The sequence below is a fragment of the Vitis vinifera genome, chromosome 6 (genome assembly GCF_030704535.1).
Source record: "Vitis vinifera cultivar Pinot Noir 40024 chromosome 6, ASM3070453v1".
Lineage (NCBI taxonomy): Eukaryota > Viridiplantae > Streptophyta > Magnoliopsida > Vitales > Vitaceae > Vitis > Vitis vinifera.
In genome coordinates, this window is record NC_081810.1 from 22,585,148 (window position 1) to 22,611,795 (window position 26,648).

The 26,648-nt window shown below is 36.6% G+C and overlaps 1 protein-coding gene across 2 annotated transcripts in view; it reads left to right on the plus strand.

Moving 5' to 3' along the window:
• LOC100241432 (DNA polymerase epsilon catalytic subunit A) overlaps positions 1–26,648 on the plus strand; it is an 86,833-nt gene that overhangs the window by 29,720 nt on the left and 30,465 nt on the right. For both annotated transcript variants that reach the window (XR_786089.3, XM_002269884.5), the window contains exons 11-17: positions 95–178; positions 7,842–8,006; positions 8,210–8,386; positions 11,259–11,372; positions 16,394–16,498; positions 26,280–26,398; positions 26,491–26,632. Coding sequence is in view for 1 of the 2 variants with exons in the window: in XM_002269884.5 (XP_002269920.2) it covers positions 95–178; positions 7,842–8,006; positions 8,210–8,386; positions 11,259–11,372; positions 16,394–16,498; positions 26,280–26,398; positions 26,491–26,632 (906 nt within the window). In the remaining variant the exon portion in view is untranslated. The remainder of the gene's footprint in view (positions 1–94; positions 179–7,841; positions 8,007–8,209; positions 8,387–11,258; positions 11,373–16,393; positions 16,499–26,279; positions 26,399–26,490; positions 26,633–26,648) is intronic.

The window sequence follows — 26,648 nt, forward strand, 5'->3', positions numbered from 1 at the left end:
TGAGCTACACAATAAACTTGATCTTTTCCTATTTTTAAATGTGTTTATTTTCAGTAGGAAAGTTAACGCATTTTCTTGTTATTGCTTATTCTAGGCTGTTACCAAGGCTAAGCTGGGATATGATCCACTGGAGGTGAATCCTGAGGATATGGTTCGATTTGCAAAGGAATTGCCCCAGGTATGAGTAGTGGAAATAGCATACCTGTTGTTAACTGAATTCATATGACTTGTTGAATTGGGATGTGCACCAAAATATGAGGAAAGTGTTGAATAATAGGTAATTATTTGAATGTCTTCTCAATAAACTTGAACTGCAGTGGTTATGTAGATTTTTAAGATGATTACTCAAGAAATATGGCATGGAGCAAAGAGATCACATGTGTTGCTCTACTGTGAACTGCTATTTCATGGTTGTAGTTATTTGAAATCATGCTCATAGTGAAGCTAGGTGCTTTCACTTAAATGGGTCTCGGATAAATCTAATAACAAGCTTTATGTGCCAGTCTTGGTTTTGAATGCTTTCTTTTTCCCCTTCCTATTGGTGCCTTTTCTTTTTTTCTTTTTTGGATTAGAAACAACCATCTTCATTCATCAATCAATTGATAAATACAAGTATGAGCAGTCTTTCAAAGATGTACGGAAGTTGGTTAGAAAGTAATCAAGAAGCCAGATCCACAAAAAGTAGCCAACCTCAAAATGAGAAAGACCAACATACATACAGTGGAGAAAAAAGATAGACACTCAAGGGGAAGGAGGTCTCCTAAGGAGGCCAAATGCTTTTCTCATTGTTTGACTTACTGATCTGTGACTTGGTTGGTTGAACAAGGAACCCAAGAGAAGGAACAACTCAGCTCATTTGCAATATCTATGATTTTGCGCATCTAGTTGTCAAATTTCTGTGTGCCTCTTTCTCTTTTAGTCACCCAAGATATTATAGTAGTATAATATCCCTCTACAGCTGGCTTAGATGGGTATAAAGCTTTTGCTTGCAGCAAACCCTCCGATTTAAACACTGAAAGCTTTGGTTCTTTTAATAATTATCTTTTCCATTTCTACTATAGGGATTTATTTTATGAAGTGGATGATTTTTTTTTATTTTTTTATTTTTATTTTTTTTTAAATTGTGATTCTTGAGTGTTGACACTAAAAACTTGCATCAAACAGTCCAATTCAGACACTAAAAATTTTCCCTGGAGTTTTCACCAAACAAAATCACCAACATCAAAGACCACTTGTCTTCTATAGTAGAAACTTTGTATTTGCTTACTAACTTAAATGTGCTTCTTCACATCTTCATGAACGTTGCAGAGATGATCAATCATGTCTTGGCCTTCACATTAACTCTTTCTTTGAGTGGAATAATTACTAGATCCAAAACATTATAAGGATTTCAGCCATAAACCACTTCAAAAGGACTCATTTGTGGACCACGATTCTCTGACCTTCTAAAGGCAAACTCAACTTATGTAAGAACTTGATCCCACTCATTGAGTTTTTCCCCACTAATCAACAAAGTGGATTTACTAAACTCATGTTTACCATCTCTATTTGTCCATCTGTATGAGGATGGTAAGATGCGCTATAATTCAAATCATATTTGGTCATCTGAGAAGACTGGTCTTCTAAATCAGGCTCTTTTGTTTAAAATTATTAGTTCTAAGAGGATTGCATTATCTTGAGCCCATTTCAAATTCTAGTAGTTTCTTTTTAAGTTGTACTTTTGGAAATTGAAAGAAGATTATAAAGAATATCAGCGTAGCTGCCTAGCTAATTTCCAATATAATTCCTCCCCATTCCATTTCGATATTTGGTATCTGTAGAAAAAGAAAAAAAAATGTCATATATTAAATTGAATAGGGAAGGGAAACATGCTTCCTTTTATAGAAAAGTTACAACAAATCAAACTAAATCTACAACTGTACACCCAAATTTCTAGGAACAAAATAAATTTAAAATATACAACTTATCCCTAAAAAACAACAAATTATCCCTAAAGAATAGGTAACAACCATATCAGAAAAATTCTGATATGATTGAGATTCTCAACACTTCCCCTTAAGCTGGCTTGAAGATGTCATTCATGACCAACTTGCTTACTAAATCATCAAACTACTTCTTTGGCAATCCCTTAGTGAGTATCTCTGCAACTTGTTCAACCGTTGGCATATAGGGCATAATAATCAGTCCATTTTCCAGTTTCTCCTTGATAAAATGTTTATCAACCTCGACATATTTAGTTCTATCATGGAGTACTAGATTATGTGCAATGGCAATGGCAACGTTATTATCACAAAAGACCTTTATAGGTAAAGGGCTAGCAACCTTAAGTTCTTCAAGTAATTGTTTAATCCACAAAACTTCACAAATGCCATGGGCTACGGCTCTAAACTCAGCTTCAACACTACTTTTAGCCACAACACTCTGCTTTTTACTCCGCCAAGTCACAAGATTGCCTCCAACAAAAGTACAATACCCCAAAGTTGATCTCTTATCAATTACACTTCCTGCCTAATTTGCATCAATAAACACATCCACTTGGAGATGTCCTCGATTTTCATATAGAAGTCCTTTTCCTGGAGTCCCCTTTAAGTACCTTAAAATTCTATACACTGCATCAGAGTGTCCTTGATTTGGCGCGTGCATGTATTGACTCACCATGCTTACTGCAAAAGCAATATCGAGACGAGTATGAGAGAGACAAATAAGTCTCCTAACTAGGTGTTGATGTTTTCCTTTGTCAATCACCTCTATTGGACTTGCTGGTTGGAGTTTCAAATTCTGTTCTATAGGGGTTTCTATAACCTTACATCCAAGTAAACCCGTTTCATTTAATAAGTCAAGTATATATTTTCTTTGAGATATTATTTATCAAAAAAAAAAAAAAAAATTTCTTTGAGAAATGAAAATACCTTTCGTGGATCTAGCAAACTCCATACCAAGAAAGTATCTCAAGGGACCCAAATCTTTTATCTCAAATTCACAAGTTAAAGCTTTCTTCAATCTCTCAAGTTCTAGACTGTCATCATCAGTTAGAAGAATGTCATCCACATAAACTATCAACACAACAATCTTTCATTCTGTTGAGTGTTTATAAAACATTGTATGGTCAGCTTGACTTTGAATATATCCTTGAAGCTTGATTAATTTTCCAAATCTCTCAAACCAAGCCCTAGGAGACTGCTTAAGACCATAAAAGGACTTCTTTAATTTGCAAACCTTTTTTTTTTTTTTTAGCTTTTCTTCAAAACCTAGTGGTAAATCCATAAACACTTCTTCCTCCAAATCGCCATTTAAGAAAGCGTTTTTCACATCTAATTGGTGTAAAGGGCAATTAAAATGTATTGCAAGAGAAAGTAAAATCCAATTGGAATTGATCTTTGCAACAGGTGCAAAGGTCTCTTGGTGGTCAATTCCATAGGTTTGTGTGAAACCTTTGGCTACTAACCTTGCTTTATATCTTGCAATGCTATCATCGAACTTACACTTGATTGTGAAAAACCACTTGCATCCCGCTGTCTTCTTCTCCTTAGGTAAATCCACAATTTCCCATGTTCTATTTTTCGAAAGAGCATTCATTTCTTCTTGAAGTGCTACTATCCACTCTGAGTGTCCTAGTGCTTCCTATATGGTTTTAGGAATGAATAAGTGAGAGATATTTGAAGTGAAAGCTCTATATTTTCCTGAGAGTCTTTGATAAGACTGATATTTGGTACAATTCCTAACTCATTTTCAGATTGCAATAGGGATATCAAGATCAGAAATAGGTAAAGGAGTGGAGTCCATAGGAAGATTACCTGGATTTTGAGAACTAAGAGCTGATGATTGACCATGCTCAAGATTGACTTGATTATTCTCAGTATTAGAATTAAACCTGCGCCTAGTATAAACATGGAGCTCAGTTAACATAGGTTGTAGAGTTTTTCCCCCCTATTTGTGATGCAATTTTACTTGACATAGATAAATCAGTATTTCCCCCTTTTTCACTAATTAAAACATCTGTTTTTTGATTTATTTCAGGAAGAAAAATACTAGGGTTTGGTTGTTCTTGTTGCCAAAACTGATCTTCATTAGAGCTCTCCTCCTGAAGAGTAGTTTTGTCATAAAAGGGAATATTTTCAATAAAGTTGACATCCATACTAACATGAATTTTCCTAGTGGTAGAATTAAAACACTTATACCCTTTTTGATTAGGAGCATAACCTAGAAAAATACATTTTTTGGTTCTTGGATCAAATTTGGATCGAAGATGAGTTGACACATGGATGAACATTGTACAACCAAAAATTTTTAAGGGTAAATCTGAGGTGAGGCGTGTGTTTGGAAAAGTATTCTCAAGAGTTTGTAACGGTGTTGCATAGTTTAGAACCCTTGTAGGCATTCTATTAATCAAATAACAACTTGTTAAAATTGCATCCCCCCAAAGGTGTGTGGGAACATTCATATGAAACATAAGAGCTCTACCTACTTCAAGTAAATGTCTGTTTTTACGTTCTTCAATTCCATTTTGTTGAGGAGTGTCCCTACAAGTTGATTGATGTAAAATACCTTTCTCTAGCAAAAAATCACCTAAACAATCATTATAAAATTCTGTTCCATTGTCACTTCGAAGAATACTTATTTTGGTTTGAAATTGGTTTTCAACCATAGAATAAAAATCCCGAAAGAGTTTTGCAACCTCAGACTTAGAGTTCATTATATAAAGCCAGTATAGGCGTGTGTGATCATCAATGAACGTCTCAAACCATTTTTTCCTAGTTAAAGTAGTAATCCTAAAAGGACCCCAAACATCACTATGTATCAAATAAAAAGGCTTTGAGGCACAATACGGTTTTATTTTATAAGAATTACGATGGCTTTTAGCCAAAAAACAAGTTTCACAATCAAAAGAAGTACAATCCAATCCTTTAAATAAACCTAGAAACAAATGCTCTAAATAGAAAAAACTAGGATGTCCTAATCTATTATGCATAGCATCATTTGATCATGCATAGGGATTGAACGAACACAACCAATAAAACCCTGAGCTTGTTTATTCTTAAACCAGTTGTCATCAAAATAGTAGAGATTGTCGATCAATCTAGCATTGCCAATCATCATCCTCGAGTTCAAATCCTGGAATTCACAAAGAGAGGCACAAAAAACAACATGACAATTAGAATCCTTAGATAAATGTCTTATGGATCAGAGATTACGAGAGAGTTTTGGGGCATGTAAAGCGGATTGTAAAACAATCTTATTAGACAAACGCATAGAGCCTTGCCCAGCAATAGAAGATAAACTTCCATCTACAATACGTACTTTTTTATTTTCAGAACAAGGTGTATAAGAAATAAACAAATGAAATAAATTAGTCATGTGGTCAGAGGCACCTGAATCTATGATCCAAGGTGGAGATAATGAAAGATAATATGCTCACAAAAGACTACTTGACTGAGCTAGAGATGCTATAGGAGTATCGGGAGTTGGTGGAGCAGGTTTTAGCAGTTGGTCTAATTGTTCTTTGCTCAATGAGGGTGTCTTGGCAGCATCTGCTTTAGCAGGGAAACGATTAGAGTCGCCTTGCTTATTAGTCTTCCATTCAACGGGCTTCCAATCAGTTGGCTTCCCATGTAATTTCCAGCAGGTTTCACGAGTGTGGTGTGGTTTATTACAATGATCACACTAAACTCTTGGCTTGTCATCCGGATGACGCTGGTTGTTAGGATTGCGAGAAGCCGTTGCTGTAGTGCCCAATAAAGTTGAGTTTTCCACAGGTCCAAAGAGCTTCTTTCCAAGCATAACATTCCTCCAGCTTTCCTCACGACGCACTTCAGATAACACTTCACCTAGATAAGGGAGAGGTTGCCGACCAATGATTCTATCCCAAACTTCATCAAACTCAACATTAAGCCCAACTAAAAATTTGATTATCCGTGAACTTTCTACCACCTTCTTAAAATAGTTACAATCATCCGTATTTTTCCACTCATAGTCATTGAATAAGTCAAGATCTTGCCATAAACCCCTAAGCACATTAAAATATTTGGTAACTGAATTCTCACCTTGACAATCATTGCCCAGTTTGAGTTGTAACTCATAGATTTGGGACTGATTTCCAAGGTTTGAATACATCTGGATAATGTTGTCCCAAAGAGCTTTAGCAGTAGGATGAAAACACATATAATTCGAGCTAATCACCCCCTCCATGGAATTTACCAGCCATGCCATGATCATGGAGTTTTCTACATTTCAAGTGGCATAGCTAGGGTCCGTCTTCGCTGGTTTTTTGGTGTCAACAACTAAATAACCAATTTTGCCTTGACCCCTAATGTACATCCGAACAGATTGTGACCATCTGAGATAATTGTTCTCATTAAGGTGGATTGTGGTGATCTGGACCGAGTGGGAATGAGAATTGGATGTGGGTAATTTTGAGGAATTGGAACCAATAGTAATGGAAGGAGTGGATTCAAAAATTTGAGACACAGTAAAGAGATAGAAATAGAAATGAAAAGGGAAGAAGAACAAAATTGGAATGAGAGGAAAAAGAAAGGGAATAGCCAATTAACTTGGCTCTGATACCATGTAGAAAAGGAAAAAAAATGTCGTATATTAAATTGAATAAGGAAGGGAAACATGCTTCCTTTTATAGAAAAGCTACAACAAATCAAACTAAACCTATAGCTGTACACCCAAATTTCTAGGAACAAAATAAATTTAAAATATACAACTTATCCCTAAAAACCAACAACTTATCCCTAAAAAACAACAACAAATTATCCCTAAAAAATAGGTAACAACCAGATTATCCTTAAAAAATAGGTAACAACTAGATCAGGAAAATTCTGATATGATTGAGATTCTCAATAGTATCTTACACCTTTACCATAGAGGGAATGGGCAGAGTCAGCAGGCTGATGTAATTGGGTTCTAAAGCTGTTGAGTTATGTGTTCATGGTTCATACTTAAGAATTATTGCATGGAACTATTAATTGCTTTAATATACTTTGTTCTATCTTTCTTTTTTACCAGCTTTTCATTGTTGCTCACTCTTATTCTCTGTCTCTCCCATCTCCTTCTCTCCCTACCTTTCCCCTTTATTACTTTTTTATTTTTTATTATTGAAAGAAATATAATCAAGATAAAATGTTGAAATAGCTTACCTGTTGCCTTTTAGTAAATGTTGTTTCTAGATGCAACTTTCTATGCTGTGTAGCATTTTCTCCTTAGTTAATTTTTGGCTGCTAATGCACTCAATATGTCACTTTTTTGAGCACATACTTGCATCTAAAGTATTCCTTTTCTATTTTTCTGTATGTGTTGGAAAATTATTTTCAATTGAAGAGTTCTTATGATGATGCCCTTTGAGACATCAATAACAGCAGATTTTCTTGTTGCTTGGTTTTTCCTTGATGTAACATGAAACTAATTAGTTCTGAAGTACCATAGTGAAGAACAATTGGCGTAGCTAAGTATAATGCTTTACATGATCTTAGTTTTATAAGTGAACTAAGAACTAGAGTTGCAAATATTTTGAGGAAGACTCAGACTGTCATTTGGGAAAACAAGAGATGCCCAGGAAGGTTAGGAACCTGATTTGAGTGAAAAGTGGTGCTGGCTTCTTTGACCATGGTAACTTCCTGGCATGTTTATTGTGTAAAACAGCTAATTGGGCAGCAGGCACATTTTGGTTTAATTACTGGTATTTTCATTGTAATTTGTTTCCTCATTATGCTTCATTAGTATCCATTAGGTGTCAGAGGATGTATTAATTGAAAATTTTACTAACCTGTTGAGTATTACCTTCGTGAGACCTTTTCTAATGCCTTTTCTGTTATCGTTTGCTCAAAATGTTATTTCAGATGATGGCTTCATATTCTGTATCTGATGCTGTTTCTACTTACTACTTGTATATGACGTATGTGCATCCCTTTATTTTCTCCCTTGCAACTATAATACCCATGCCACCAGATGAAGTTTTGCGTAAAGGAAGTGGGACTCTGTGTGAAATGCTTCTTATGGTTCAGGTGGGTTCTTTGGTACATGTATATTAAAACATCTATAATTTTTTTTTTCCTTGACAATTGGATTATCTTAGGTTTCTTGAGCATTTAGTTCCTTGCTTTGTAATTTCTTTATAGTGCAGAGTTTTCTTCCATATATGATCTGGTTTAAACTATTATATTTCTGCTTGTTTCATGAGTATGTTTGCATGTGTTAAAATGCACAGGCTTACAAGGCAAATGTTATCTGCCCAAATAAACACCAATCTGATCCTGAGAAATTCTACCATAACCAACTTTTGGAGAGTGAGACATATATAGGTGGACATGTGGAATGCCTTGAAAGTGGTGTTTTCAGATCGGATCTTCCAACTAGTTTTAAGCTTGATCCATCTTCCTATGAGGTAAGTTTTCACCTGCTACTATTGTTGATCAAAAGTTTCTTTTTCTTTCTTTTTAAGTGACTTCCTATGGAGCTGGATGATTTAATTGGTGCACCAATCTCCACATTAACTTTCAACATGCTTTCATCAAACATGCTCATCACTGAATATGGGTGCACAATGTGTATATATTCAGGAATCACATCTAACCTGCAGGTCAGAGTTTTGACTATCTTTTGCATTCACAAGCCACTCTGACGAATAGAAAATTTGTTTGATTTTGTATGGCAAGTTGTCTGTAACCATTTAGTTTTAATTTCTCAGGTGAGGTGGGCATTTTTGTGAAAAGGCAATCTATTCTCCTATAGATGAAAATGAAAATACAACTATGGAGTATGCTCAATATGTTTAATTTTTTTTTGATAGATAAACACACAAGGATAAATTAGATAAAGGGTGCTTGAAAGGCGACCCAGAGCATACAGAGAGTATACAATTGTCGCCTAAAAACAGAAAAACAAAAGGGAACAACCCTCACCAGCCCTCAACAAGAACCTAACCAATCCACAAAGCTAAACAAAGTTAAGGGGCCTACAACTATAGAAGATTTAGCCCAAGAAAAGAGATTAGAAATAAAGGAAATTTTCAATCTTTGAACCACCAGGACCTCATTATCAAAAACTATCCTATTTCTTTCTTTCCAAACCGTCCAAAATAAGCAAAGAGGAGCTGCCCGCCAAACCTTTCTATGCTTCTTGTCCTTAAATGTAATATGCCAACCTAAAAGCGTGTCTCTAACCGTGAACGGAAGGACCCAATTAACACCAAATAGAGAAAACACGAGATCCCACAAAATCTTCGCCTTAGAGCAATGAATAAGAATGTGGTTTATCGTCTCCTCTTCAGCACAACACAAGAAACATCTGTTAGCTAAATACCAACCCCTCCTCTTGAGCTGGTCTTGAGTAAGAACCTTCCCCCATGAAGCTTCCCAAGAAAAAAAACCCACCTTTGTAGGAACAAACGGACTCCAAATAATCTTCCATGGAAACAAGACTGCTCTGCTATGATCAAGAGAGTTGTAAAGGGACATTATAGTGAGAATTTCATTTTTCGTCTCTTTCCACACCATCCTATCCTCTACCTCAGCATTCAGCCTCTTTCCCTGAATGGTCGAAAGGAATCTCTCCACCTCCTCCATCTCCCAATCATTGAAAGGTCTAAGAAAGCGGGGAGTCCACCCTCCTTCTTCCCCCGTTGAATCCCAATAGTCCGCTACCCACGCGTCTTTAGAAACCGCTAAATTATACAAGGAGGGAAAGGCCTCACAAAGGGAAATGTTCCCACACCAAATATCTTTCGAAAACCTCACCCTTTTGCCATCCCCCACCGAGAAAGAAACATTGTTGAGCAGCAACATCCTTTCCTTACTGATTTCCTTCCAAAGCCCCACCCCATTGCCCTCCCTAACCCCTCGGGTACTCCACCCGCCTCTTTCAATCCCAAATTTCGTACTAATAATAAGCTTCCAATAGGAGTCCTTTTCAACCGCAAAACGCCAACTCCATTTGCACAAAAGGGCCCTATTGAGAATAGAAAGATTTCTAATCCCCAAACCACCCTTCGTTTTATGAGAGCAAACAACAACCCACTTTACAAGATTCTAGCTCTTATGGAGGACCTTGTGAGGCGAAAGCATTGGACCTTTTTAATTCTATAGTGAAGGGACCTTTTGATAATTGCCATTTTGTGGGTGATGAAGAATGAAAGAGACTCATGGAAGTTTGATGGTGGGTCACCAAATGATATTATAATAGAGTTAAGGTGTTCATTTTGTTGGATTCATCGCTTAGCCAATTAAGTGAAGGACCTTTTAGCCAAAAAAGGAGTGAAGCATTTGATGTCTTTCATTGGGGATCGTCTACCTCAATTAGCGTTTGTTATGTTGGTTCTATTTAAGGAGTTTTCTTTCCTTGTTTTGATCAGATTTGTATATTATGTGAGGATGTTTTGTCATTCTTGCTCTGTTTACTTAATAAAATGATTTGGTCTGTTTCTGGAAAAAAGAAAAAAATTGACTTGTGATTTTTCAAGACCTTAACATTTGAATACAAAAAATCAAAATGACATATTTTTATTGTCAGAAATTTTTGATTGGTAATTTGCAAGCAAACCTCAACTGTTTTATACTAATCTGAAGAAGTTTAAAAAAGAGAATGTAATGTTGAGCTTTCTGAATATGGTTCATTGATTTCCACCACATTTTATTCATTGAAAACACAATTGAAGAATAAAAACAGGTTGAAGCATATCTTGAAACATAAGAATTCTAAATATATTTGTACAATTGGATTGTTATTTGATCTAAAAGTTGTCATTTCTTGTGGACAAGTATTTAGTGAAGCAATTTTTTTACCATAAGGCAGAAGCATCTAATACATGCGTAAAAAGAAGTACATGTGATTTCATGTGCAATATGTTACATCACACTGTAATATTGGTGGGCCCAGCTTATACTGAGCAAAAAGTGGTTGTTTACCATGCTATCTATCTGATCAATATTTTGTTGATCTAAATGGTTCTTTAAGAGTGATTGCTGAAATTTTAACTGATGCTTATGTGACATTAATTTGAACTGTTGCTTTTGTGACATTTCCTGGCAGCTGCTTGCCCTGTCCATTGTTGATCTAAATAATTCTCTCAGAGAACTTCCTGAAATTTTCAGTTGATGCTTTTGTAACATTAACTTCAACTGTTGCTTTTATAACATTTCCTGGCAGTTGCTTTCTCAATCCATTGCTGCAGTGCTACAATTTACTAATCATGCTTTACTGTCAACAATTTGGATTCATGAATGTTTTGTACTGATGTTCAGTTACTCCTGTGATTACAGCAACTGATTGTCAATCTTGATCGTGATCTACAATATGCGATTAGAGTAGAGGGAAAGATGGATGTGGAATCAGTCTCCAATTATGATGAAGTGAAGAATGCTATCAAGGAAAAGGTTTTGCTCTTATGCTGTTGCTAATCATAAATTTATGGTGTTTAATATTTTGCTTTTTTTTTTTTTTTTGAGTGAGGTGGAGGGATCCTTAAAGTGAAGGCCAACAAAGAAGAGGAAAGATCACCATCAATTAAACTAGATAGTATAAAATTTCACAATAACTGCCCAACTCCAGAGGGAAATGCTTAAACCAAACTTCTAGGATCTCTCTCTTTCTGCTTAAAACAGTCTTGAGTATAATCACTGAACATGGATTATGCCAACTTTAGCTTTTTGCCTTGTGAAGTTCTGGTTTCTATTATAAAAAAAAAAAATAAAAAAATAAAAAAATCAGCCTTGTGATTTGCTAATGTAGGCTTGAAACTGAATAAGACATCCATGCTTCTTGTAAGGTCTGAAGTATGTCTCAGCCAAGAGTCATTCCAGGGGCTCTGCCCTTTGAAGCATTCTAATGTACAGCCACCAGTGGTCCTCTATGATGTGGGTCTAGCCCCTAAAGGATGATTCTTATATAAGCTTTGTGATAAGATATAAATCATAGCCTCAAATTTGCCAACCATTTGGTCTACACAAAACATTGGTCTTGTCTATCCTATAATATTTCTAGCGAGAGCCTGTCAGCATGAGATGATCTCTTTTCGCCTCCCCTCTAAACAAGCAGCCTCTAATCCATCATGATGAAGCTCAAAGGAGTCCTAGTAAATGCTTAAGCATCTGACACCAATGGAGAAGTCAGGAAATGGATCCTTTTCCCTATGTTCTTCATTATGCATTTTCTGTTGTCAAGGATCCTTGTGGTGTTCTCTAATCAAGTTCACCCAAAAAATGGTCAGGGTAGCACTAGAACCACAATCCTGCCTCCAACTTTGCTACTGAATTTTGTTCTTTGATGCTGATTGATGGATTGCTCAATGGCCAAAGTGCGAGAGGTTTTATGCTCTCTTGACATTAAGGTGTATTCTAGGAGGAAGAGCAGAGGCCCCACAGGGCATTGAGACATGTTGGTTTTGGCTCGGTAGGCTAGGGTCTTTGTGTTTTCCCATGAAAATTATCAGCTGGAACGTTAGGGGTTTGGGTTCAAGGAATAAGCGTAGGATGATTAAAGATTTTCTTAGATCAGAGAATCCGGATGTTGTGATGATTCAGGAAACAAAGAAGGAGAACTGTGATAGAAGGTTCGTGGGTAGTGTCTGGACGGTCAGAAATAAGGATTGGGTTGCTCTTCCGGCGTCTGGGGCTTCAGGTGGGATTTTGATTATCTGGGATTCAAAAATTCTGAGTAGAGAGGAGGTGGTAATAGGATCTTTCTCGGTCTCAGTCAAGTTCTCTTTGGACGGTTGTGGACCACTTTGGATTTCTGCTGTTTATGGTCCAAACAGTCCCTCACTTAGGAAGGATTTTTGGGTGGAGCTTTTTGACATTTATGGTTTAACTTATCCGCTATGGTGTGTGGGCGGTGATTTTAATGTCATAAGGAGAAGCTCAGAAAAAATGGGGGGTTCTAGTCTTACTCCAAGCATGAGGGACTTTGATAGTTTTATTAGTGAGTGTGAATTACTTGACCCACCTCTTCGGAATGCTTCATTCACTTGGTCAAATATGCAAGAGTCTCCCGTGTGTAAGAGATTGGATCGTTTTCTCTACTCAAATGAGTGGGGGTTGCTCTTTCCCCAAGGCCTTCAAGAAGCCTTAATCAGAAGGACATCGGATCACTGGCCAATCGTTATGGATACCAACCCGTTTATGTGGGGGCCAACTCCTTTTCGGTTTGAGAATATGTGGCTACAACACACTAATTTCAAGGAGAACTTTAGAGATTGGTGGAGTGGGTTTCAAGGAATCGGATGGGAAGGTCATAAGTTCATGAGGAGACTTCAATATGTTAAAGCTAAATTGAAGGAGTGGAATAAGTCTTCTTTTGGAGAGCTTAAAGAAAAGAAAAAAAGTATCCTCAATGATTTAGCTAACTTTGACGCCATTGAGCAAGAAGGGGGTCTCAATCCTGACTTGATAAGTCAAAGAGTCTCAAGAAAAGGGGAGTTAGAGGAATTAATATTGAGGGAGGAAATACATTGAAGACAAAAAGCCAAAGTGAAATGGGTCAAGGAAGGGGATTGTAACTCTAAGTTTTATCATAAAGTGGCTAATGGAAGGCAAAATAGGAAATATATCAAGGAGTTGGAGAATGAGAGGGGTTTAGTGCTGAAGAATGCCGAGAGTATCACAGAGGAGATTTTACATTACTTTGAGAAGCTTTACACAAATCCTACAGGAGAGTCTTGGGGTGTTGAAGGTTTAGATTGGTCCCCTATTTCGGAAGAGAGTGCGTTAAGGTTAGAATCCCCTTTCACCGAAGAAGAGATTTCTAAGGCCATTTTTCAGTTGGACAGGGACAAGGCTCCGGGGCCAGATGGCTTTACTATTGCCGTATTCCAAGAGTGTTGGGATGTGATTAAGGAGGATTTGGTGAGAGTGTTCGCTGAATTTCATAGGAGCGGAATTATCAATCAAAGCACTAATGCCTCTTTCATTGTTCTAATTCCCAAAAAGAGTCTATCAAAGAGAATATCAGACTTTAGACCCATTAGTTTGATCACTAGTCTCTACAAGATAATAGCCAAAGTGCTTTCTGGGCGTCTAAGAGGGGTTCTACATGAGACCATCCACTATACTCAAGGCACTTTTGTTCAAGGGAGACAAATATTGGATGCGGTTCTTATAGCGAATGAGATAGTGGATGAGAGAAGAAGGTCAGGGGAGGAAGGTGTCGTATTCAAAATAGACTTTGAAAAGGCATACGATCACGTGAAGTGGGATTTTTTGGATCATGTGTTAGAAAAGAAAGGGTTCAGCCCTAGATGGAGGAAATGGATGAGTGGGTGTTTATCTTCAGTATCTTTTGCAATCTTGGTGAATGGTAGTGCTAAAGGGTGGGTTAAGGCATCTAGGGGTTTAAGACAAGGCGACCCTTTATCCCCTTTTTTGTTTACTTTAGTTGCAGATGTACTGAGCAGGATGCTCATGAGAGCTGAGGAAAGAAATATGTTGGAGGGTTTCAGGGTGGGTAGAAATAGAACTAGGGTGTCCCATTTGCAATTTGCTGATGACACCATATTCTTTTCTAACTCAAGGGAGGAAGAGCTGCATTTATGGCATCAATCTTGATCAGGCTCATCTTTCAAGATTGGCTGAGATGCTTGATTGTAAGGCGTCTGGATGGCCTATTCTATATCTGGGCCTCCCTTTGGGCGGGAATCCTAAGGCGTGTGGATTTTGGGATCCAGTGGTTGAGAGAATCTCAAGTAGATTAGATGGGTGGCAAAAGGCCTACTTATCCTTCGGGGGGAGGATAACTCTTATCCAGTCTTGTCTTACCCATTTGCCAAGTTACTTCCTATCCTTATTTAAAATGCCCGCTACAGTGGCTGCAAAAATAGAGAGGTTGCAAAGGGATTTTTTATGGTCAGGGGTTGGGGAAGGCAAAAGGGATCACTTAGTGAGGTGGGATATTGTGTGCAGACCAAAGACAATAGGGGGTTTGGGTTTGGGGAATATTTCTTGGAGGAACCTCGCTCTACTAGGGAAATGGTTATGGAGGTATCCTAGAGAGGGTTCAGCTCTTTGGCATCAGGTCATTTTAAGCATTTATGGTTCACACTCTAATGGTTGGGATGCTAACACTGTAGTCAGATGGTCTCATCGCTGTCCTTGGAAGGCTATTGCTCAAGTCTTTTAGGAGTTTTCTTTGATTACTCGGTATGTGGTAGGAAACGGGGATAGAATTCGGTTCTGGGAAGATTTGTGGCGGGGGGACCAACCTTTGGGAACCCAATATCCAAGACTATTCAGAGTAATCGTGGACAAAAACATTTCTATTTCTTCAGTTCTCGGTCCATCTCGGCCTTTCTTGTGGAATTTGAATTTCCGCTGTAACCTGTCAGATTCTGAGATTGAGGACTTAGAAGGCCTCATGCGGTCTCTTGATGATTTGTATCTCTCTCCTTCGGTCCCAGATGCTAGATTATGGCCTTTATCCTCGTCAGGGCTTTTTTTAGTCAAATCATTTTTTCTAGCATTATCTCAATCTTCTGGATCTTCTCAGAACTTTCCTTCAAAGTTCGTGTGGAATTCTCAAGTTCCTTTCAAAGTGAAGTCCTTTGTCTGGTTAGTGGCACACAAGAAGGTGAATACTAATGATATGTTACAAGTGAGAAGACCCTACAAAGCCCTTAGTCCTGATATTTGTATCCTGTGCATGAAGCACGGGGAATCAGCAGATCATCTATTTCTTCATTGTTCCTTGACGATTGGGTTGTGGCACAGGCTATTTCAGTTAGCTAAGTTGGATTGGGTTTCCCCAAGGAGCATATATGACATGATGTCCATCAAATTTAAAGGCTTCGGTAATTCTAAGAGAGGGATAGTTTTGTGGCAAGCTGTGAGCATAGCTCTAATTCGGGTTGTGTGGTGGGAAAGAAACGCAAGGATTTTTGAGGATAAAGCAAGGAATTCAGAGTACCTTTGGGACTCTATAGTTTTCCTTGCTTCCCTTTGGGCCTTCTGTTCCAAGGCATTTAAGGGGATTCCCCTTAATGTGATTCAACTGGATTGGATAGCGGTGTGTACTCCATAGGGATTGGTCCTTAGTGGGTGTTCGTTTGTTTTTTGTGTTTTTTCATGTAATTTAGTTGTCTTTGGTTGGAGGATTTCTCATCCTTCTTCTTGTACTCCTTTTCTATATTATTATATATTTGTATCGTTTCCAATCAAAAAAAAAAATTGTAAGTAGGTGATGTATTAAAATTTATGTCCAATTACTAATTGTTCTCTCTAACTAATATCATAATAATGAAATTGCTTGTGCTTCTGTCAGAGCTTGGTGTATTTGCTTAATATTATTTTCTCACTAATTAACCATTCATATGGAAATTGTGATCTAAGAGTATAACACATCAATTCAATTTTCCATTCATGAGATATGCATAGATTCTTCTTTGTTAATTTTTTCATTCAACTTGCAGCTTATGAAGTTGCAAGGTGAACCTATACGTGAAGAATTCCCCCTCATTTATCATCTAGATGTGGCTGCAATGTATCCAAATATTATTTTGACAAATAGGCTTCAGGTATGCTGCTTATCATAAACTTTGTATATATGTATTATGTTTGATTATCAGAAATATACTTCATGTATGCAACAAAGATTTTCAAACAAAAGGATTGGTCTTATTACCATGGCCTTTGATTGACTGAGACCAATTAATGGCTATGATTTTTGATGCTCATAAATTGGGGGCCATGATTATCACATATGGACAATTGGTTTGAGTTTTGACATGTTACACCCTTGAGCTATACCATGAGCCATTATTATTATTTTATTAGTTATTAAGGTTGCTAAAGGTTTTTATTGAGTATTGAAGCCTTAATCATAGTAAAATTGGATAATGCATAGTGGCCTTCACTGGGGCCAATTTGATGCAATAATCAATATCGCTTGTAGAGCCCCTTAGCCATGTTGTGTACCATTACTCTAGGATTTTCCTTATGATAGTTACTAAATCTAAAAACAATTGTTATTTCATGACCTTTTTTTCCCCATAAACAAGTATTATGAACCAACGAAGGAGATTCGAACTTGAGAAAATAACAGAAGCAAGAGTTATAGTTATTAGCTTGATACACATACATTTTGGGTCTAAATCCTAGTAGCTTAATCTTTTAGGAAAGGGAGTAACTTAACATGGTATCAAAGCTTTGGTTAACTGGGGGTTTCAAGTTTGTGTCTTCCCCTCATCTATTTATTTGTGATCACAGATTTACAGGTATGAGGCTACATGTGAGGGAGGATGTTAGGTTGATATGCATTGTGAGTTCAAATCCAAAGAGATTAAATGTTTAGGAAAATTGCTAGCTTAGTAATAACTATTAAAGGCATGTCTAGGCTCAAGGCATAATGACTCCCTTGCTGTATCATCTTACTTGCTGAGGTGCATGTCCTGTTGGATAGGTGTGTCATGCATGTATATATATGTATATGTTGCATTGATTTTCTATCAGATGCCTCTTTGAATGCTTGGAATCTTGATATTTTGTTGTTTGGATTGGTGGATAATATTTGATGATTATGAGTAAAATGATAAGTGTTTGAATGTCTGCACTTACAAGATTTTATAAATTGGCACGAACGTATGGGTTGCTCAAGTTTTGTGACAAGTTCCCAAGCACATTCTGAAGGCGCCTTGGGTTGCTCCTTGTGCCTAGGTCTAGGAGACTTTTGCTCCTCTTGAAATGATGATAAAGATGTTTTTTCATCTTGATATTCTAAACAAACAAAGAAATAATAGCAAGGTATTGCTTCCCCCACCAAAAATTCTCTTAAAGCAAAGTTTTGAACTGTCAATGAGTCTAATAAGGAGTTTCAATGGTGAAAATTTTGAAAGATGGTTTACCAAGGGTACAATAAGAAACCTTTATAGCCCTATTGGTATCCTAACTATTATTTTGCAAATCATACTTATTTTTTATTGACAAAGTACCAAAGAGAATTTTTCTCCATGGGAACCTTTGAAGCTATTTGCCAAAAGGGTTTCAATTTCTAGAGAAATACCTTTAAGGTCTAACCAACATATCAATCTAGGCTTGCATAGTCTCCTAATTTCTAAGGTCATCTCTTTCATGATCCTCATACTTGGAGTTAAGAAAATCCCTTTGTAACTTATTCATAGAAGAAGCAACCGTACTAAGAGTTCTAAATATAGGTAGGAGAAAGGCTACATGCAGCCTAGAGCGAGTTTTTTTGGGTGGGAAGCAACGTGGGGAAAGGCTCTTATTGACCAACTTCAAAAGAGAGGATGGCCTCTAGCGAATAGATGCTACCCTTTGTCAAAGGCACGAAGAATCAATAGATCACATTCTTCTCCATTGCGCCAAGGCAAGGACTCTTTGGATGTTGCTTTTCTCTCTTTTTGGGGTGCAGTGGGTGCTGCCAGCCACAGTTAAGGCGACGCTTTTGGGTTGGGATGGGTCTTTTGTGGGAGAAAAGAGGAAGGGAGTTTGGAGAGCAAGCCCATTGTGTCTTTTTTGGACGGTTTGGAAGGCAAGGAACAAAGTTGCTTTTGAGGAAGAAGAATTGTCAATCCAAAGACCTAATAATTCTTTTGTATATTTCCTTTGGTCGGAGATGAAAATGTTTATAAAAGATGGTCCTTCGACTTTAGTTGATTTTATTGATTGGGTGGGAACTCGTTGAGGGTGGGGTTTGGGCTGCATCTCCGTTCTTGGCTTCCAGCTGAGGAGTGGGGGGTGTTTTCTTCTTTGTAATCTTTAAGCCGCTGTTTTGGTGGCTTTTTTTAATACGATTTTTATCCTTTACTTATCAAAAAAAAATATAGATAGGAGAAGCAATCCCTTTCTATATTATTTTTTGTAAGGTAACAATGTAGATAGGATGAATTGAAAGGTATTTCCTGCGGTCAGATTACGAGGACAGTAGGACGGACCCTCTGCTAAGTTGGAATCAGTTGCATGAACTAAAAAATAATGAAGAGCTTTGTGTCAGTAAGGTTGCCTTAAGGAATAGAGCCTTTTGGGTACGTGGCTATGGACAACAAGTCTTTGTGGTCTAGGGTTATTAAGAGCATCTATGTGTCACACTCCAATGATTGGGATGCCAACACCCTTGTCCTTTTTTTTTTTTTTTTTTGATAGGCAAAAACAGAATTATATTAGAAAAGGGCACCAATAGGAAAGCCCAAAGCATACAGGGAGTATACAAAGGACCCTAAAAGCACACCCAAGAGAAAGGAAAACAAACCCGACCCTCATCTAGCGCCTAGCCAATCAAGAAAACTAGGTAAAGTGAGAGGATCTACATTTACAATTGATTTTGTCCACACCCAAAGATTACAAACAAAAGAATTCTTCAACCTATGAACCGAAAAGTCCTCATTATCGAAAGCAATCCTGTTTCTTTCCATCCAAACCGCCCAAAAGAGGCACAACGGGGCTGCCTTCCACACCTTTCTATGCTTCTTGCCCAACATAAAGCCCCTCCATTCAATAAGGGTCTCTCTAGCCGAATAAGGGAGGACCCAACACACTCCAAAAAGGGCGAACAATAAATCCCATAAGGCTCTTGCCTTAGAGCAATGAATAAGGATATGATCAATTGACTCCTCTTCCTCACAGCACATAAAACATCTGTTAGCAACAGCCCAACCCCTCTTTTTAAGCTGGTCCATAGTAAGCACCTTACCCCAAGCCGCCTCCCAAGCAAAGAAACTCACTTTGGAAGGCAACACCCTTGTCCTTTTTAAAAGCTATTAAACAAGTTTCTCACAAAATATCTAGCTTTCCTTGTTTTTTTGTTGGTAATGGAATCAAGATTTATTTTTTTTGAGAAAATGCTTGCTAGAAAAAATAGTACTTGCATCTATTGAATTCAAAGTGCATAAATGTAGCGGAAAATTTTTTAGTCAATGCTTCCCATAGATTGTGGTATCTAAAAGAATGATTTAGGGAAGGAGGCTTGCTTTGGTTGAGATACTTCAATCACCAAGGATCTTCTTACCCGATGTTGTTCTTTTGTATGCAAGGTTGTCTAGGCAAACTCCTAGAGCAAGGGCTGGGAAAGAAAGAGGGTGGTGGTTCCTAGGATTTTCCTTTTCAAGATTGTTTTTCATATTACATAAGAGTGCTTTATATGGACCTTAGGGTAGGGTATAAAGACCAAACTACCCTTAATTACCCAACCTTAGCTATGACCGCCATAATGCACCCAAGATCATATGATGCACCACAAATTTTCAATTGCTCAATTAATTAATTGTATACTTAATTAAATAGCTCAAGTGAGGATCGCTAGGCTCAAAGAATAACTGTCTCCAACAAAATAATTTTACAAAATTTTTATAATAATCTTCACTTAATTAAAGAAGATTAATTGCACTCGAATAGTCTATACAAATTATAATGAAGCCATTAACTAATAAATGCTTTGTCTATGACCTACTATACCATTGCATTGTTCCCCATGAACTGATATCCCTATTTCAAATTGGAATTTGCCATCCACCTTTGGAATTACATCTTTATCCTTGGAGTTACAAATTCACCTTTTTTCTATGATAAATTGATATATCCATATCATTGAGGGTAAATATCAAATTCCAACTTAATGGAATTACCATGACCATGGATTAAACTTGATTATTAACCTTAAGATTACTTGAAAAGATATAACTATTTCAAAATATCAAGATATAATAATGTTAATATTGAAGATCCATTTTACTGCATGTTGAATTAAATATTTACCTTAACTCAACAAGCATGTATGGCCTTTTTAGGATCTCACTCATATATGAACTCAAAGCAATTATTAATTCAACATTAGCTCAATGATCCTTCAAGATTGAGAATACATGCAACATAGTAGCTGAGAGAAAATACATGTCCAACTACTAGCATTTTTGACATGTATCTGTATATATTCAGTTCAATGTATAACACATATACTGAGAGAAAAGATGAAAAGAATTTCTGTTAATATGATTTGCTAAATATATACAAAAACTAGATCAAGGCTAAACACAATGAAGAAAAAAATGGGAAAATATCTATAAAAGTCCTACAGATATTGTACAACTACAAAATAATCTAAATATGGGAACGGATTGGCTTTATTAATAGCAGAATATTAGGCTATTCAATCAGGTTTGACTTCTTATCTTTAATTGTATAATCCTGCAGGCTGTCTGGCTTGATTTGATTTCGAATTCTCAACATAAATGCTAGCATATCTACCTCAAAACCTAATTCTAATGATCAAGACAATTCAATCCACTATATAGAAGGACTTAAATAAATAAAACATCTGTAAAAATGTGTGCAAAATGAATCATACTGATATAATTAATAACATTTATTTGTGCCAAAAGTCTTACTTTTCTAGGCTAATTCAAATAGTGCCTTCAGTTCTCTAATCTTTTTATCTTATCTCTATTTGCTTTTTAGACTGAGAGATTCTATTATTAGACATAATTTAGATTACTATTATCTATTCGTTCTTGAATTTTAATTTCCATTCTAAACTGTTGGACCATAAAAACAATGAATTTCCTTACTATTGCTTTTGTTTTTGCATGTCCACTTTAGCCTTTTATTCCATATTACTTGGTATATGGTCCCTTTCTCCTTTTGGGTTCTTTTTTGCTTGTTCCTTTTTTAGCTCTCGAGTAGTGAGGCTCCTATTTCCTCTTCCTTACAAGTGTCATTGGAAAGCTAATGCTTCTAAGAGTCAAGGCCTTTACATGCTCATAGCATAGAGAAAGGTTGACATCAATAATATGTTGCCTCTATGAAGGCCTTTTAGAGCTTTGAACCTTGAGTATTGTATTCCCTGTGCAACTCGGGTAGGTTAGCAAAATTAACAATCAACCTTAGCATACTTAAACTTAAAGATCATTGGCATAAGCTTGGCCCAACCAGAATTTTGATTGAGTAGTTTGATTAGGTTAGGTGGGCCATGGAGTCAGGTGACCCTTAATTCGAAGCTAACTCTAATTTAGTTTGTACTGAATTTTTTTTTGTCTAATTCAACCAAAATCACTAAATCAAGTTGCCCATGCATAACTAAAATTGGCTCGATTTAGGTTGGTTTGAGTTGAGCTTGTCAAAGTTCTAGACATAATATAGGTGTTAGGGTAATGGTGAGACTATAGACCATCTTTTCATTCTCTATCCTCAAGAGCTAGCATTATGACATAAACTTTTTAGCTTATCGGTGTTGTTTGGATTCTCCAAAGATGTGTGGTTGATGTGTTAGTGATTGGAGGCCTGGATTTTGCAAGGTCTATTAGGAATAGGGTACTTTTGAAAGTAGCCACAATTTCTTTTCTTTGGGTGATTTGGCTAGAGAGAAATGTAAGAATAATTCTTAATAAATAGAGGTCAGTTTAGTAATTATAAGACTCATTTACTTCTTTTTTCCCATGGTTTTAAAAGACATGCTTTAAATGGGCCTAGGCTCAAGGTGCAACCACTCCCTAATTGTAGCAACTTGCTTGCCAAGACATGCACCTTATTGAAGAGGCATGCCTTGTCAACTTTACTATTTCTTTTTAAACATTTTAATTCTTGAAATTTCATCACTTTTTTATTGAATGCTTTTTTTTAAATGTTTGGAATCTTAAATTTTTTATTGATTGGATTAGGTTTTGAATCATATTTTATAAAATTAATATGCATCATAAGTTGCATTTTACTTCGCTCAAGTTCATGCCTTGTGTTGCGCCTTGCACCTAAACTATAAGAAATTTCTGCACCTTAGGTGCGCCTTGTGCTTTTTAAAACTATATTTTTTTCTTTTGTGTATTAATCTTTTTAGAGTTTTTAGGCAACATGGTTGGTATAATCATGTTGGATTGAAGGTCCATTTGTCACAATAGAAGTGAGGAGATAGTGGCTTTGTGAAAACCTCCTCTCCTAGACGATCTGAAGCTTAATTTTGATGTTTGCCTTCAAAACTCCAAGAGATGAGTATTCGTGGAGTTTTGGGAGAATATGGAGGAGTGGCTGACAATATAGTGGGTTCCTTCGAGTGATCTGCCTGAACCTAGCCTTATTAGGATGGCTTTGGCTTTGAAGCTATTAGATAGGTGCTCCTTTGAACTTTCTTAGTTGACACTGGAGAGGGGTAAGATTTCATGCCATTGTGCTGCCTTCCCTCAATTATGGATAAACCTATATTTATGTCCTTCATTATTCTCTTAATGGGCAAAATATCCAATATAAAAGGAAGGGTTTTTCCCAAACCCTATCTCATATAAACCACAATCTCTTCCCTCCTAAGCATCATGTTGTCCCTAACACCCACACATTCATCAGCATGGCAGTGTTCCTTTCCCAAGCAGCACCAGTTATCGGCTGTTTGGGAGACATTGCCTATTGGATGGGTAGTCCCAAGTACACCAATCTTGCATTCTATTGGCATTCAGCTATCCAAATACAAGCCATCTCCATCATCTCGTTTCCAGGGACTGGTGGTTTGATTTTTCTCTTGACACTTGGCCTACCTCAAGTAAACTCTTGATTTTTTGCACTTCTACATTGTCAAGGATCTTGAAGCTTCTCTCCCATTTTCTCAAACAATTTAAGATATAATTTATTTTAAGCTTGATTAATTTAAAAGTTTTGCTTTTAAGTATCATGTTTCATTTTTCAATGCACTATATTTACTTTGGTGTTATTTTTTATGGTTTTACTATTCTATTTTGATGAGTTGTGTAATATTTCATTGATGTGATTTAAGATGTTGGATTGGAGTAAAAATTTATGTATCTAGATAATGATGAAACATGATCTAGATTGTGGTTGAATTCTTATAGATAAAAACATGAATTCTATTGGAGAAAGAATGTACAGTTGTAATAATGTTGACCATGTTTTGATGTAAGGTTTCAGTAAGGATAGTTGTTGTTACTTGATAGTATAGGCATGGACTGAATGGCAAAGTTATATACTCCTGTTTATCTTGGAACGAGGCTGAGGCCATCGAGGAGCAAGGCTTGTGTGCTCACATCAGCAGAATCAAGTGCCATATGAGCAACAACTTGAACATCAGCACCCGCAGCCTGCAAATGGCACCTAAGCTGTAGCATGTGGTGCATCAATCAATGCATGTGGTCTTTGATTTTAAGTTTCAAATTAAAGGTGTATTTGGATTAGTTTTGGATTTTAGAAATCAATTTGATTAATGTAATTGGAATTTTATTTGGATTAGGTAGCTATATTTCTACTAAGAGAGTCCTATTAGGAGAGTTTGAGTCTTATTAGGAGAAATTTTCGTCTCTTTGTAACTTTTTTTTTCTTTTATTTTTTATTTTTATAAATAACTAGCATGCATTAAACATGAAACAGTTTTTTCTTCCATATTAATTTGTTCTGTAGTGCTGGAATTGTTTGCACAAACTCTATTCTGGTTTTGTTTTTTGTTTTTGTTTTTATATAAAGATCTTTGCTCTTCCAAGTCCTTGGTTTTGCATCACCTGTTACATTGTGTTGATTTTATATTTGTTTTCTCTATTTTTCTTTTTCTAAATGTTTATTTTCCATTTTACCTAGTAAGGTTGACTTTGGACTGCTGCTTTATTTAAGACAATGCTCATTTTGCTTTTCTGTTCATTTGACCTAAGTCCTTTTACTAATGTAAAAAATCGTACATTTTCCCTCATCTAGTAAGGTTTAGATTATCTGTCTCTAGCACAAAATGAAAAAGAAAACTACCAATTGGAGCAGAAAATGCTGTTTTGACAGTGCAAATCTGTGCTGCCTTGCCCACCTAGAAGAAACCCGAGACAGGGCAGAGGTGGGAATCTCATTTCCCAGCAGAACCCCACTGCCTGCCCTACCCTGGATCTGGTTTATGGATGTGGTGTGTTTAGGTTTTGGAGGCAGGGCTGGCATAGGGTGATCCATCTTGTTTTCCTCATGGAGAAGTGAAGAAATTGAGAAAATTATTTTCAAAATTCATTCAAAAACTCTAACTTTTACATAATCATGTCCCTATTTAACAACTATACAGAGAGCAATTAAAAAGGGAAAAAAATACAAATATGGAAGAACACAAATTACCCACAATGGGGGCCTCAATCTTTCCCTATTATCCTACCAATCACCACTCACAATTGTAACGGATTTCCACAAGAAGTAATGTTTGGAATTTTTCCCAAGCCTCTTGGATGGGGTTTGGCTATTTAGCCAGGTTCAGTGGTATTGTTTCAATGCCAGGCCTTAGCTTCTTCTCTGGGTTTTAGCGACTTCTGAGAAACTAAGGAGATAACTGTTTAGGCTGAGTTACTGGCATTGTTTGAAGGTATGACCTTAGCTTCTTCTCTGGATTTTAGCAACTTCTTAGTGGAAGCTGACTTGCTGTAGATGTCTCCTTAGTTTCTCAGAAAAAGTGAGATCCTTGGAAGTGAGACAACCGTCATACATTTTTTTTTGGTAATTTTTCTTTAGAGTTGGATTGTTACTTTAGATGGATCCCTTGTTAGAAGTGTTTGTTGGAGGGTTTTTAACTTACACAGCTCTGTACTTTGGTTTGAGATCAGCCTTCAATTGTTTCTTTATTGTTTCTGGTTGTCCTTGTTTTTTTATGTATCTTAATTGTATTTTGGTCCTTCTAGGTTTGTGTGTTTGTGTGTATGTGTGTGTTATGTGTGTTTTGATCATCCATGGAACTTTGTTGTTTCCAATCAAAAAATAGGTGATAATGTCAAATAGACAGAACTGTATAAGGATCATTGTTCCTGTCAATGATAGATAATCTTTTGTCCACCTGTGCAAGCTGCTTTGAGACAGCCATATGCATGATAACCAAGAAGAGCCTAGAGGTGAAATGAATGTTTAAGGGCTCTAAAAAACTTGGGCTTTGATTAGTTTTTTAATTATCCTGCAAAACAAAACTAACAATTTTCTTTGACACTATGATATTGTTCAAGTGGTTGAGGTATGGTTTTAAGTTTTTTTTTTATCTTTTTCTTCAACTATCACTTCCAAATATCTGCTCCTGCAGTTCACAGAATACTTATAAATTAGTATGTTTTCTACCTTATGCTTAATACATGGAAATCACTTGCACTTCATTTGCATAATACTTCTATTTTGCATAATACTTCTATGTTCCTACTGGTACTCATGTTGGGGCAAGGAACTGCTTATTTACTTGTCTTTGAATGAGTAGGATTTGGATCAAGATGCTGTTTCCACAACAAAAGAATTCTCATTCTTTTTATTATCTTGCAAGTAAATTTATTTTGTCTGCTAACAGCTTTAGTTTGTTATTTCCTTTTGAGAAGTATATTTGCAATTAGTTTATTTGAGGTTCTTGTTGTTCAATTCCAGCCTTCGTCAATAGTTTCAGATGAGATTTGTACTGCATGTGATTTTAATCGTCCAGGCAAAAATTGTCTTCGTAAACTTGAATGGGTTTGGCGTGGAGAGGCATTCATGGCGAAGAAAAGGTTTATTTTTCTTGTTCCCAGATTATGCATGGGGTATTTCAGGAAAGACTGTTTCTTATAATTGCTTATGGATGTTTTTTGAATACCATCAGTGACTATTATCATTTGAAGAGACAAATTGAGTCTGAGTTAGTTGATGGTGGAGATAGCCGGTTCTCAAAATCTTTTATTGACCTGCCTAAGACAGAGCAACAGCTGAAGCTCAAAGAGCGCTTAAAGAAATACTGCCAAAAGGTATATTTTTTAGACC